The 13,182-nt window shown below is 37.8% G+C and overlaps 1 protein-coding gene across 2 annotated transcripts in view; it reads left to right on the top strand.

The window, feature by feature from the left end:
• Positions 1–13,182, top strand: part of map2k5 (mitogen-activated protein kinase kinase 5) — a 62,392-nt gene that overhangs the window by 32,933 nt on the left and 16,277 nt on the right. Inside the window, exons 18-21 of one of the 2 annotated variants that reach the window (XM_030414800.1) lie at positions 1,876–1,902; positions 2,254–2,286; positions 9,341–9,402; positions 10,521–10,566. In XM_030414800.1, coding sequence (XP_030270660.1) covers positions 1,876–1,902; positions 2,254–2,286; positions 9,341–9,402; positions 10,521–10,566 — 168 coding nt within the window. Of the gene's footprint in view, positions 1–1,875; positions 1,903–2,253; positions 2,287–3,480; positions 4,001–9,340; positions 9,403–10,520; positions 10,567–13,182 lie in introns of those variants that run through there. The other variant, XM_030414801.1, reaches the window with a different exon arrangement.

Genomic DNA, 13,182 nt, shown 5'->3' with positions numbered 1-13,182 from the left:
CTGCAGCTCTGATGATTAACATTTTTGGGTAGCATATCTCTGGTTGTTCTCAATCTAATCCTAAAGAAAAGCAGTGAGAAAAGGACCACTCATCATTTTTCCTTTCCAGAGTGGGACTACCTACTTGTCCACACCAAAACATGCTTATAAATTTCTAATTCCTTGAACAAACTTCTTTGAAGCCTTCTTTGACATATTTGAAACCCCTGACGAGGAAGACAGTCTTGTGATCTTTTAGAAGTGTTTATTGAGTTTCTCTTAGAAGGAGCAGAAATTATTCGACATCTAAAAATGGAATTTGTGACTTCTTGTTTTCACACTAAGATGTTTTCAAATAAGAAATTAAGCTTGATGTGGCTTGCAAATCACCACAAAGCCATTTGAGTGCCTTATACAAGGGCCCTTCAGCTCAGTCGGAGCAAGAAGCTGATGTTCTACCAAACTACAGCCGTCACTACAGTGATAAACAGTTTTATAGACTCTCATACACAATCCTACTCCATTTAAACACAGGTCCTTTCCCACCTTCTGCATCAACAACTTTACTTATCAAAAATCAATTAGCTTGTTCTTCATAGGTCAGGTATCAGTAAAATTATTAAAAAAATAATTTTTTAGATATACATTTCATATTAAAAACAATTTTGTTTACCCTCAGGACAAAAATTCAGATAATGATAGGTCTACCAGATAATCAGCCCACAGAGACAAGAGGGAAAGATAGGAAGGGATTATTAAACTTTTGATATGTGGTCAAGTTACCTAGTACAAGAAGAGAAAGTGCTCAATTATGCTTGAATAAGTTAGTCTCCCACTATCCAATTCCAACCCCTGGAGCAGCACGCAGTTTTGTCCTAGTAATTATTTCTGAACAAATTAGTTTTCCATAGTTGCCTTTAATGTGTCTGAATCAAGCAAAACTGGATATAGAGGCAGTTTAGGAGTCTCTTGGTACTTGCGGAGTGTGAAAACCTGTATTTAATTGAGTGAATCAATAAGTGCTCTAATGCACTGTCAAAAGACCCGTAGAAATGAGCAATTTATTTACCAGACATTATTAGACATTTAGCTGAGCCCGGGTTTCAGGCTTTATATCATTTAGTCTATATGAAGAAGTTATAAAGTTGTTTTTTTAGAGATTTAAATGGATTGTACTGATGAATTCAGTCCTGGGGGTTTAGACAGGAAAACTACGTTCTTTCGGTTGTTTTCGATGTCATTTAAAGACTTTATCTCAGAGGCCATGCCTAGATCTTCCAATTTAAAAGTTCCTATTCTAACTCCTATTTCTTAAGGATTCTGACTGTAGAAAATACATTTAGTAAGTCAAACAAGTTTTGAATATCTTTGATGTCTATGATTCCAAAGCCAAACAGTAGTTACAGTATGTGGGGGGATTTTATTTTTTTCAGCTCCTTCGAAGATCTGCTCCCAAATCACCTTTTCCTGTTCTGCCTATTCCAAAAACTGGTACCTGTAGCCTTGTTGTCATCATACACTATAGGTTGATATCTGTTTATTGTCAGGGTTGCACCTGTGACACATTGAGCATGCTCATCACAAAGCTTGCTCAAACTGTTTGTTACAGTTATCCTGCATCCCAGCACATCTAGATAACCTGGAGGGCAGGAATAAAGTTCTACTGTGGAAATTAGCATTAGTGGATCTTTTACCCCCATTCTCCACAAATGAGAGCAGGGCCATTAACATTTGTGTGTTTTCATTATGTAAATGGTGTTAACGCATACTCACAAATTGCCAACAGGAAAGCAATAATTTTCTCCTAGTGATCATAATGTGTCCAAGTGCATCATCTTGATTATGACACGCTAATTACATATTGCCTCGTGCCTTCTTCTCTGTCTTGCCCTACAGATTCAGAAAAACCAAGGATCTTTAATGGTAAGTTTTATTGCAACAGAATAGGAGGAAAGGAAATAGAGGTCTCCCACACTATAGTCTGTTACTCTTGGTTGGCTCTCTCATTTGAACGAACACCCAAATTGCATTTTTGCAATGAAATATTAGATCATGCTTAAACTGCTGGTATTACATTAGGTGCCATTATGGAATAATAGAAACATTCAGGAGCTGAAGGATGGCTTTGCCTGAGCTCGCTGCATTTGATTAATCTAAGTAGATTCTTTCTTTTTTTTTCATTATCACATTATTGATTTTCCTTATTGCCAAGAAATTCCATGTAGGCTAACATGTTTTTATTTTTTTCCTCTCCCTGTGTCTCTCCTCTTCCAGCCTCTCCAGCTACTGCAATGCATCGTTGATGAGGTGAGTCGTCGTCTTATGTGCTTTTGCATCTAAAGTCAGTCCTAATGGCCCGGAAAGCTTATATTTTGTTTCCTAATGAAGCAAACCACTCAGGCGGCTTTGCTCCCCATTCACTCAACCCTTCACCCTATGCAACTGCCTCAGGCAATACACATATGCACACGCACATTACTGTAGAGGTTGGACTTGTCATGAGTGACACACACACACACACACACACACACACAGCAGTACTGTTCTGAATTCTCTATACAACGGAGACAAATACCAAAGCAGACAAGAATATGTTTAGTCAAGTCTATTTCATAAAAGCACTTGTTTGTTTCTACACAAACACACAACTGAAGAAAATGATAATAACACATGAGCACTGAGGTTCACAGTAATTTTTTTCGGAACATATTACGTGTATAAAAGCAACAGTCAGAAAATATTAAACAAAAAGTCTTAAAAGAAAGAGACAAATTAAACCTCAACGGAAACATGAAAAATCTAACAAGCATGATTTTCATAAGATGTTAAACCGACATATCTACCAACTCAAAAAGACAGGCGTTTGCCTCTTAGTTAAAATGTAATAGATTTTAACATTGGGAATCTTGGACAAATGTCAATATGAAAAATAAACAGAGAGGAAGAATATTACAAAGACTGTAATTATTTTAACTTTAAGTGATATCTTGCGTATTAATCAACCTCTTTATCTGTTTATTTAGGTAACATCTGACACTGAAATGCTCATATGGTACCTCTGTTTTACGTAACACACATAGTTTATCATTTAAGAAACTTTAAAAGCTAGGCTACATCGCTGTGTGCAGACACTAAACTGTGTCTGTGTACATGAATCTTTTTCATTATCACACTACCTACATTTTTATCAAAAGCAGCAATCACAATCTTTCCTTTCTTCTGACTTTTCTTCCCAGTCATTTCTTTGCTGACCTACTCTATAGAAGAAATAGCACAACACATCTTTAGGCTAACCCAGCCCCCCCAAACCCCCTGAAACTGCATTCACACATTACACATACAGTGTCACTTGTCCTTAACTGCCTATAGATTGTCCGTAATTAATAATTAAATGCTTTTGGTTGTAATGGATTGACCCGAGCTGAACTGTTCATTAGTCAGCTAGACGGAGGCATCTGTCAAACTATTTTTCCTGTGCCTTTTCCTGTTTCTCCCCTTGAGGCGAGAGGACATTCTCTGTCGTCCCTAGCGAGCCTTACTGTCCCAGCTAATGCAGTGCTTCAGAGGAAGAGGCAAGAGGATAAGCACTCTGTGGAAAGATGAAGAGGCTCAGAGAGAATGTAATGGTTCAGTACTGTACAAGAGTATACACACTTCATGTGTATTACAGGAGAATATTAGAGAATGTTATTAGAGAATAAGTGCTCTGTCTCAGGGTACCTAGATCATTGCCAGTTCAGGAACTAATTTACTGTGGTCCCTCTGCCTTCCTCGCTAGGCAGTTTAAAGTATACAATGACCAAGTTGACGTCCTCATCACCATGACCGCTAGATTTGTGAAGGTTTTAACAGAGCTTTTTTTTCTTTCAAACGTCTTTTATTAAAGCATACGATTTTACATACATTTCGCTCGTACATTCTGAGAGTCTTTTTTATAACTAATTTAAAAAATCAAATAGACAGTAAACTTAATGTGGTTCAACATTAAAACAAAGCAAAACAAGACAAGTAACAACAAGACAAAGCGATGGCAAGGACACCACCAGGCTGACCAAGATCCCCCACACTATCCCAACCCCCCCTCCGCCCGACAAACCCCTCCCCATGTATCTCCACCCCATCCACCCTAACAGAGCTATTTTATCTATTGTAAAGTGACCTCTGCACACTTGCCGTGTTCTTCTCCTACTTTTTATTATACAGTAGTGCACCTATCTCTCAAGATTACAAATCTTAGGCTTATCAGTACATTTCAGTTTTTATCAGATGTTTTAGAGGTTAAGGTTTTTCTCTCAAAGTTGATTTCCTTTATAAAAACACCTTTGGATGAATTTCAATCAGCTTTATGTTCACATCATAGCACTGAAACTACCCTGATGCTTGTGGTGTTCCCCAAGGATCCACCCTTGGCCCTCTATTGTTCTTTGTATAGACACAGAAACAAAACTCTATAACATTGTTATGCAGAAGAAAAGAAATGTATCACCCATTAAAATCCAGCATAGAAGGCAACTCTTATCATCTTTCAAAAACTTTCACAAGCTAAATGAAAGCAAAGTCTGAACAAAACAACAAAACATCTGACCTCCCATCTACCAATGTCAAACCATTTAATTTTAGATTTGAAACATTTCTATGGCTAAAGTGTATTATTATATTTTAACTTCATTTAGAAGCATTATGGAGCCCAATGAGTTTCTTTTTTGTTTCCTTTATAAATAATACTCATATACATAGACTCCCACAGATCCCACAGAGTAGTTAATTTAATGCTATGGTATTTTTAATTGAGCTGGACACACCTGACTTCAACATCATGACAGGTGTGATAAATTACCTGACTCACAGACATTTAGTAAGTATTGCGCATTCATACATACTGTAGATGTGATCCAAATACTTTTTATTTTCTTTAGTTGTGATTCTTTGATATTGTGTGTGGTTTGTTCACTGGGGATTTGAAAGTTGCAGCAATGGCTGAATGACTAATAGGCTCCTGTGAGTAGATCATTAATATTATTGTAGCTAGAGGTGTGTGTATGGTGAGGGCTGAAGTCTTACAGTCTGCCTCTATTTCTTTTTATTTTCATTTCTATCACATGCATACACACACACACACACACACACACACACACACACACACACACACACATAGTGAGACTTGGCTGAGAAAGGCTGAAACGAATATTTGAGTCTCATGAGGTTCAAAATGGAGATGAAAAAAATATAAAGATAATCATTAAATTTGGGTTTACAGCTAAATATACTCAATGATTGTAATTTTCAACCCAGTGAATCATGACACAAAGGTGGCTTCTCGGTAATTTGTTAGATATTTGATTTCAGCTCATAAAAACAATGAGCTGTTGATCTTTGATCCAAATGTGATAGTCGTACAATTGCATAGCTATCTGTACAGAAAAAAATGTATATACCTTATTTTAATCAAAAGTTGAATCAAATCGTGACCTTAAAAAACTGAAAATCAAATTGATTTGTGGATTTGTAGAATAATTACACCCCTAGTAGTTCTTCAGAATGGAAGCAGGTGGAAATTTGTTAAAACTTAAATTAAAAAATTCAGTAAATTTGTCCCATTTTTCAGGATAATCCACCGAACATGATGTCCATTTTCTTTTGAAGAAAGTTGTTGGAGGTAAAACAATAATTGGATTTTGATATGGAGTCACAGGAGACAACGTTATGGGAGTTAGTGGGCATAACAGGAGAAATATTTAATGGAAGATCATATAGAAAATGTTTTGATGCAAGGCCACCCCACCACACACACAACAAAACCTGGACTCATTTGGTTGAGCATTTGGAGAAAACCAAAGGACACCTGCATCTGCACCTGTATCACGGCCATGCAATGTGAGGCTATACTATAGGACAAGACGCAACCTACAGTCATCGCCTCCTCACATTTTAGGGCTTGTTTGTACAAATATCAGCATTTTAAGTAAGGCCACAGAGAGGTGCACCTGTAATTTCTTTGTATTACCTATATTGCATTTAAGTGTATGCGATTATACCATAAGACAGCATTAATTCGTCTTTAATAAAATGGTGCAAGTACATGGCAGAGGAACATACATTATGCAGCTTAGGTCTTGAGAAGTTCTCTGTAGTTGTTCCTCCCATCTGTCCACTGTCCCCCCTCATTAATGTGCCTCTCTCGCCTCTGTTTGTTGAATTGCAAGTGGCTCTACTAATAAAGAACTCACACTTTATTTTCGAGCCTGTAATTACTGATCTAATTTTGCCTAATAATTGCTTCATGGCAATGACATGTATATTTACTCGTACCCTTGTACCCTCGTAGTGTGTGTTCTGTCTCATAGTGGAGTGTGTTGACAACCGGAGGAATAATTCACGCAGACCAGCCACTTTCATCAGGCTGCTTGTCTTTTGTGCTGTCGCCTGCTGCCACATCAAAGCTGCAGCGGTGTTCCTCTCAGCTGGAGACATGAATACATGCATAAATGTGTGTGTTTGTGTTTGTCTGCAAAAAAGGCGCGTGTGCATGCAAATATGTGGGGAGAAAAGTGCAGAGAGAGATTTCGTATCAGATTAAGCCTACACAACATATAAATTTGTTGAGTTGTCAACACTTTACACAAACTGTGGGTCCAATTGATCCTGTTTTTCTGTGTGTGTGTGTGTACTATACTACAGTGCTTGCAAATTATTTGGTACTCTCCTTCTAAATGGGGTGCACACTCAGGCTTGTGGTGTGCAGAGCTCAAGGGCATTTGTTTGTGCATGCCTGTGTGTGTGTATGTGCATGTGCTATGATATATTGCTCATCCAAGCGGCGGCAGCACTGTGAAGTGCAGTGAGATTAGAAGGGAACCCATTCCTTTGTTAATTTAAATGGGTTCATGCATCATGCTTTGCGGGAGCCTGCCGATCAGAGCATTAAGGAATGGCGAACACTGCCCAGAGGTGTTTTTAATGGCACAGCAGGGCTTCAGATGTAAAGAGGTTTAATTCCCTGCATTTGAATAAACGCCTGGTTGTGGACCCACGTTTTATGAGTTTTGTGCACGTCTGAGTAGTTTGTGTATTTTAGTTTCCTCTCTGAATATCATTGGATTTCACTGCTGAGCATATTTTGAATCTTTTACGACTTACAAATGCTGTACTATTCATCTAATGGTCAACTTATTTTTGATATTGCCTGATATTTGATATTAACCTCCTGTGTCTGAGGTAAACATCCCTGTCTGGTGCACATGCTGGTGTGTTGGGATGCAGTTAATTTAGTTTCAGCATTCAGTGTCACTTACAAAAGATCAAGAATATTTCAGTAATCCTGGATTGTTGATATTTGCATATAGGCAATTTCTTCATGTATATGGAATGAGCCTGTGTATTTGAATATTAATATTTTCTGCATATTGATATGTTATAAAATGACAACACCCACAAAATATGTATATATATATAATATAGATTGTACCACATTATTCCATACATATATTTCCTTTTGAAACAATGTTTTTCTTTAACACTTTCTATCTTATTGGAACCTGCCTATTGTTATGTTTAATTGTTGCTATATTTTGCTCTCCTGAAAAAAAATACATACATTGCAACTGTAGAGAGGAAAATCCTGTTCCTTCTCACACACACTTTCGTATTTAGCTCTCCTCTGGAGTTTAATGGCACTTAGGCAGAGAAAGAGAGTGTAAGTGTGAATGTGACATTGCTAGTGCTGTGCAGTGGTCAACATTTTTACTACAAGGATTTTGAAGTTAAACATATATATAAAAATGAAGAGCTTTTCATTCCAACAGCCAAAGGTAGGGAAAGGAACACAGTGAGGTGATGGAAACGGATGGAGTAATGAGATGAGGGGCAGTAACAGAGGGTCAGTGCGGTCCAGCTGTTGACCAGCTACATGATACTGTGCATAGAGACTCCACTGACATAGAGGGCCCGACACACTAACACATTCGCCGTACTATGGTTCATATTGGCAACAATTTTCAGATTTAGTCTTAGTGCTGAGATGCACTGTTCATGTGACTTTTAGTCACATTTGATCATTTCACCGCCTCGTATTTTTGAATAAGAAGAATAAAGAAAGAAGAATACACACATGGGAGAAGTTAGTCCTTCTAGTATGCGATTAACATTGTAAAAAGGTCTATTTCAACTTAAGCCATCTTTAGTTTGTTTAATTGAAGTGTAAAATCAACAAATCTGTGTTTTATATTTTACAGAAGGAAATTTGTTTTGGCAAGAAAATGGATCAGCTCATTTTCCAAAATGTCAAACTTTTTTTTTAAGTTGAGATACTCAACTGTGTCACATCTCCCTTGTGTAATCCTTGTAAAGTGTGACCCCTGTCTCTGATCAGTCATATAGTGTGCAGACCACACCGACTGCAAGACTCAAATTAATTATAGGAATTAGTCAAAGTAGATGTATTTTTAACAATCACCAATAAATCCTGACTTTCTGAATAGCTTTTTCGTGGTTGTTATGTTCTTTTAGCTGTTTCAGCATTTGGCTTTGTATACTCATGGAGGTAAAATCCAGAAGATGACAGCTTTAATATAGAGCAGTTTCTCTTACATTTGCACTTTCACCTTTTGAATCACCGGATGTTTTGAGTGGTTGACCCAACAAAAGAAATGTCGTGTCACCCAGCAGGTTTTGTGCATTAAGTTGACTGCCAATCACCACAAGGTGCTGCCATGAATACAGAGGACAAAGAGTACACCGTGTAGCTTTGAGGTCAGACTCTAAAGTGTTCCTACAAAGTACTTAACGCTGAACCTCACTGAATCCAGGCTCTTCAATGTTTTCTACTCTGTGAGCGAATGTTGGATTAGTAATTGTGTAATTACATTTAAGTGTTGCACTTGATCTTATTCAACTAGTGCACCTTTGGGACCTTGATGAATAAAGCTTGTAGGAACCTATTGCAGTGTTTTGGCAAAATGAGCAATCTTTTCCCCTTTGCCATATTGTTGCTCTTTGTTTGCTGGATGGCAGTCTGTGTCTACTTCATTAGCCATAACACCTTGGTGGTAGCTGGGTATCCGCTAAGTTAAGACTATTTTTTTTTCAGGCGGGTCGCCATCCGTAAGTGTCAGTCTTTGACATTTGAGTTGGGAATAAGACCCAAAAATCATCTTTCTTACAAAGTGGCCCTTTTAGTTTATATGCAATTTAATATTATGAAATGCAATCTAATCTATGACAAAACCCAATATTATTATAGATATATAACCACCCTTAATCTATTTTCACATTTAAGTCATGTGCACGTTGTGTCAGGATTCTCCTGTCAGTGCATCAAGTTGTGATCAACACAGATTTAAATGTTCTTTGTTTCTTGTCACAGGATCCTCCAGTTCTTCCTGTTGGCCAGTTCAGTGAGAAGTTTGTTCACTTCATCACTCAGTGGTGAGTCACTTCCCCTTACTCTTCAATACAAATTGTTTCCAGAAATGCCAGAAAGACAATATTTTGATTAACACCTTCAGATTTGAAATGGATTTGTGTCTGTGTTGAATGCTGTGTTGGCTACTGAGAAGTTGTAGTTAAACTAGTTTTATGAGCGTAATATTTTTGGCACACTCATCCATCCGAGCCCCACAGAGCCAGACTGAACAATTACACAGACCACAAGCAACATTTAGCATTAATGAACCACATTATGGTAGATGAATCAAAGGTATATGGATTGAGATGGGATTAAAGTGTATTTGCCCATGTGTGTCAATTCATTGTAGTTGTGATGGTTTTAGCTATGACTTTCGATGCTGCTGATGTTGAATGAAAAGACGAATGATTGATTTATCTAATGCAACAGGACAAAGACAATGTTTACCCTGAGTTTGCCTCTGATTCATTAGCCTCTTCTAACCTTTAAGGTTGCACAAACATCTCCATACACACCCAAACCACATATGAGCAGTGTGTGACACTCACTAGCTGGCTGCACCAGCTGTTGTTTATCCCCCATGCCTGCTTTATTTACTCAGACGAGGCACCTCTCTCTCAGGACACATTGAGGTACCCGTGCCCTGCCCTGCCTTGTTGCTATCTTCTCTCAGGCTATTCTTATTGGATCATGGGCCATTCTTTGTATCTGTGAGCCAGTTACAGGACTTACTGCAGACAGACTCCTGCTGTGATTGCTTTAAGACCCAATATAGGTCGTTTTGACAGGTTGTGTACATACACATATTAATGAGTACACTCACAGAAACACACACATTGACCCCATCAATTTACTGCTTCACCTTTACTTTGCTGTTTAATGAGAAGTATTAATTGAAATTAAAAATATTCATTGAATGAGTTTTTTGGAAATAAACATGCTACATCATAGTGTTTATTGTATATCAAGCCCCTTCTCTCAGTTTCTGGATCATAAAAGGGTTGTTTCAAGCCTCCTCTTGAATATTCATTTATAAATGAAAATTAAGCCATTAAAATTAATATTAGAACAAAAAAAATCTCTTACACACAGTTTGAATAGTTTCTGGATATAAACTGTTTGTGTCTCTTTTTGTCAGTATGCGGCGACAACCCAAAGAGAGGCCTGCCCCCAATAACCTCATGGTAAGTTAAACCAGGCATTCCTTTAAACAGTTCCAAGGACCACACAATATAAGTTTTGAATAACTGTGTTCAGAGGGTGATCATATTCATGCATTCCAATAAAAATTCAATTAACTTAATTGTGTTATTGTGGTAGTTTTGGAGCATACGGTTGTATTTTCCACAGTGATTGAGGTATTTTGGGTCAAGGACCCTCGAATTTGTCATTGCTGTCTGGAAAGAACAGTAATGAACTTTTTGCTGTCAATGAAAGATGTCAGAGAGAGGTTAGCAAGAAACCTTGGGGTAGGATTGAAACCTACCTCAGCGATAATTTGTTCAATTCATTGCATTTGAGGCAACTTAATGAATCAGGCCTGGTTGTTGTACAAGAGTCAAATAATTATAGTTTACAAAAATTAAGTTTTATTGCCGAATGAAAATTAATAATTTCTAACTGTGTGTGTGTGTCTTTGTTCATGTAACAGTTTAACAAAACTGAGCCCAACACCTCACAGACTTGTAATTTTTTTAACATTTACCTGTGCAGAACATAATTAATCTTAAAAGTTTGCTTTCACCAAATCGACCTCAGGTCTCATTTGCAAAGTGTCTTAGTGACATGGAGGGACCGTGACCATTTTATGTTACTCATAAGTATAAATCACAAGGTCCTTTTTATAATGTGGTACACATCATCTTTCCCTTTTGTCGTTTAGAATGACATATTTCCTGTTTTTTAGCTTGTACAACATTATTACTACTGATTAAGGTCACATTAAATAGCCTTTAAGCAGGTTTAGTTTTGATGTCCTTACTGAAATATTAAAGTTTATATTGGATAGGCTCCATCACTCTCTTGACCCAAATGTAATACAGTAATAGTGGATTAAGATTATTCATACATTTCTTTCAGGTCCCAAAGTAAGTTCAGGTGTTGGTTCGGGTGATGAATGTCTGGTGTAAAAAAGTTTTTTCTTATTAGCATTAGGCCACTGTGAACGATGCCTTAATAGAACTGCCAATTAAAACATACCAGACAAGCTGCCACAATAAAATGTTGGCATTTTAAATTCCCGCAAACCACGGTTACATTGAGATTTGCACGTGTCATATGTATTATATCAACATTTCTACAGTACGTGTTGTATCACATTCACATTTGATGTGTGTGAGCTGACTTTATGACAGGAGGGGAGGGATCATGGTGACTTTACAGGTGGGTGATACGGCTGCCAAACAAAAGATAGCTGTTTGTGATGGTGTCTTAGAATTTGTAAAAGCGAAACCACTCTTTGTTTAACAAGACGTCAGAACATATTCTAGCTGTGCTTGGTATGACAGAACCAGGCAAGTGAAAAACATAATCTTTTCCTAACCTATAACCAAATTGATTCTATGCCTAAACCTAACCAGATCATAAGCACAACTGTCACTTGATGAATAAAAAATTTCACCAAAACAAAACAATGTAAAAGCGTTAACTTAACTGTGGTTTGCAGAAACATGCAATTGTTTATTCTGCCGAATATTAACAAAAGCAAAACATAGTCTATGAAGAGATGGTAGTGTTGAACCATCTCTACCCAGCTTAACAATGTACAGAGATATAGATTGTGTGCAGGTGATAAAGTTGAATTTGATAGATAAGGGTGAGGACTTCACCAAAGTGTGTCTGGTGTACAAGCCAAACCACATGCCTACATCCCAGTGTGGACCTCATGATGTTCTCTGTTCTAGTATTATCAGCCAGTCAGTCTGCACAAACTGCCTTTTAACAGTTGCAACACACTCTGGTTTCTGTGTTAGGACCAAGGACAGCGACAGTTTGGTCCACAGAGAGAGGCGGGGCGGAGGTTTGTGTTGAGGGGCTGGAGGGCTGGAGGGTGTAAATGCAGAGCTGCTAACAGATTGTATGTTCTCAGTCTCACACCAGAAAGGAGGAGTAAAAGGAAATGTTGTCTAGACACTCTTTGGGAATTCTTGCCTCCAGACAGAAGTGTTTCTCGTGAGAGAGAGGCCATGCACTATTTCTTTCAGTGAGGTTTAGCTTCAACTGATAGTCGACGCCTACAAGATTGATCACAATCTAATCGTTGGTTCACCCACTCCTACTATAGAGCCTACCTTACTAATAAAAACAATCATTATAAAGATTGAAAAAGTTTGGCATGACTGTTGAGGGTGGGTAAAATTGGGACTGGAAGAGGGAAGTTAAAATGGCAAGAACAATGTCTAACATTTGTGCAGCGTTGTTGTCTCGGCTCTGTAACAGCTTGTAAACAGAATGGCTCTCTCTTTAGTGGTGCATGGTTACAAACATAACATAAAGCCCGTCTTAGACTACAAGAAAGAACTTTTGTTTTTTATTCAAACTACTAAAGAAGCACTGACCAGGTAGAAGTGTCGGTGTAGAAACTCTAGATTTCTTGCCACTTTTCTTCTTAATTGTTGGGAAGCTTTGGCGTTACCATAGCTTGACAATTCTTTCATCACTAGACGTGGCTTCCTATTTTAACCACACACTGCTTTTCCTCCTCTCTAGTTTTTAAATTCTCCAGGTCATCAAAGCTCACATGGTGGCGTTTTCTTCACTGTTCCTGTCGATCTCTTTCTCACTCACCTCCAAATTCCTCC

The sequence above is a fragment of the Sparus aurata genome, chromosome 4, assembly GCF_900880675.1.
Source record: "Sparus aurata chromosome 4, fSpaAur1.1, whole genome shotgun sequence".
Taxonomy (NCBI): Eukaryota; Metazoa; Chordata; class Actinopteri; order Spariformes; family Sparidae; genus Sparus; species Sparus aurata.
Note: the sequence above shows the minus strand (reverse complement) of the source record. Positions and strands in the feature narration are given on the sequence as shown.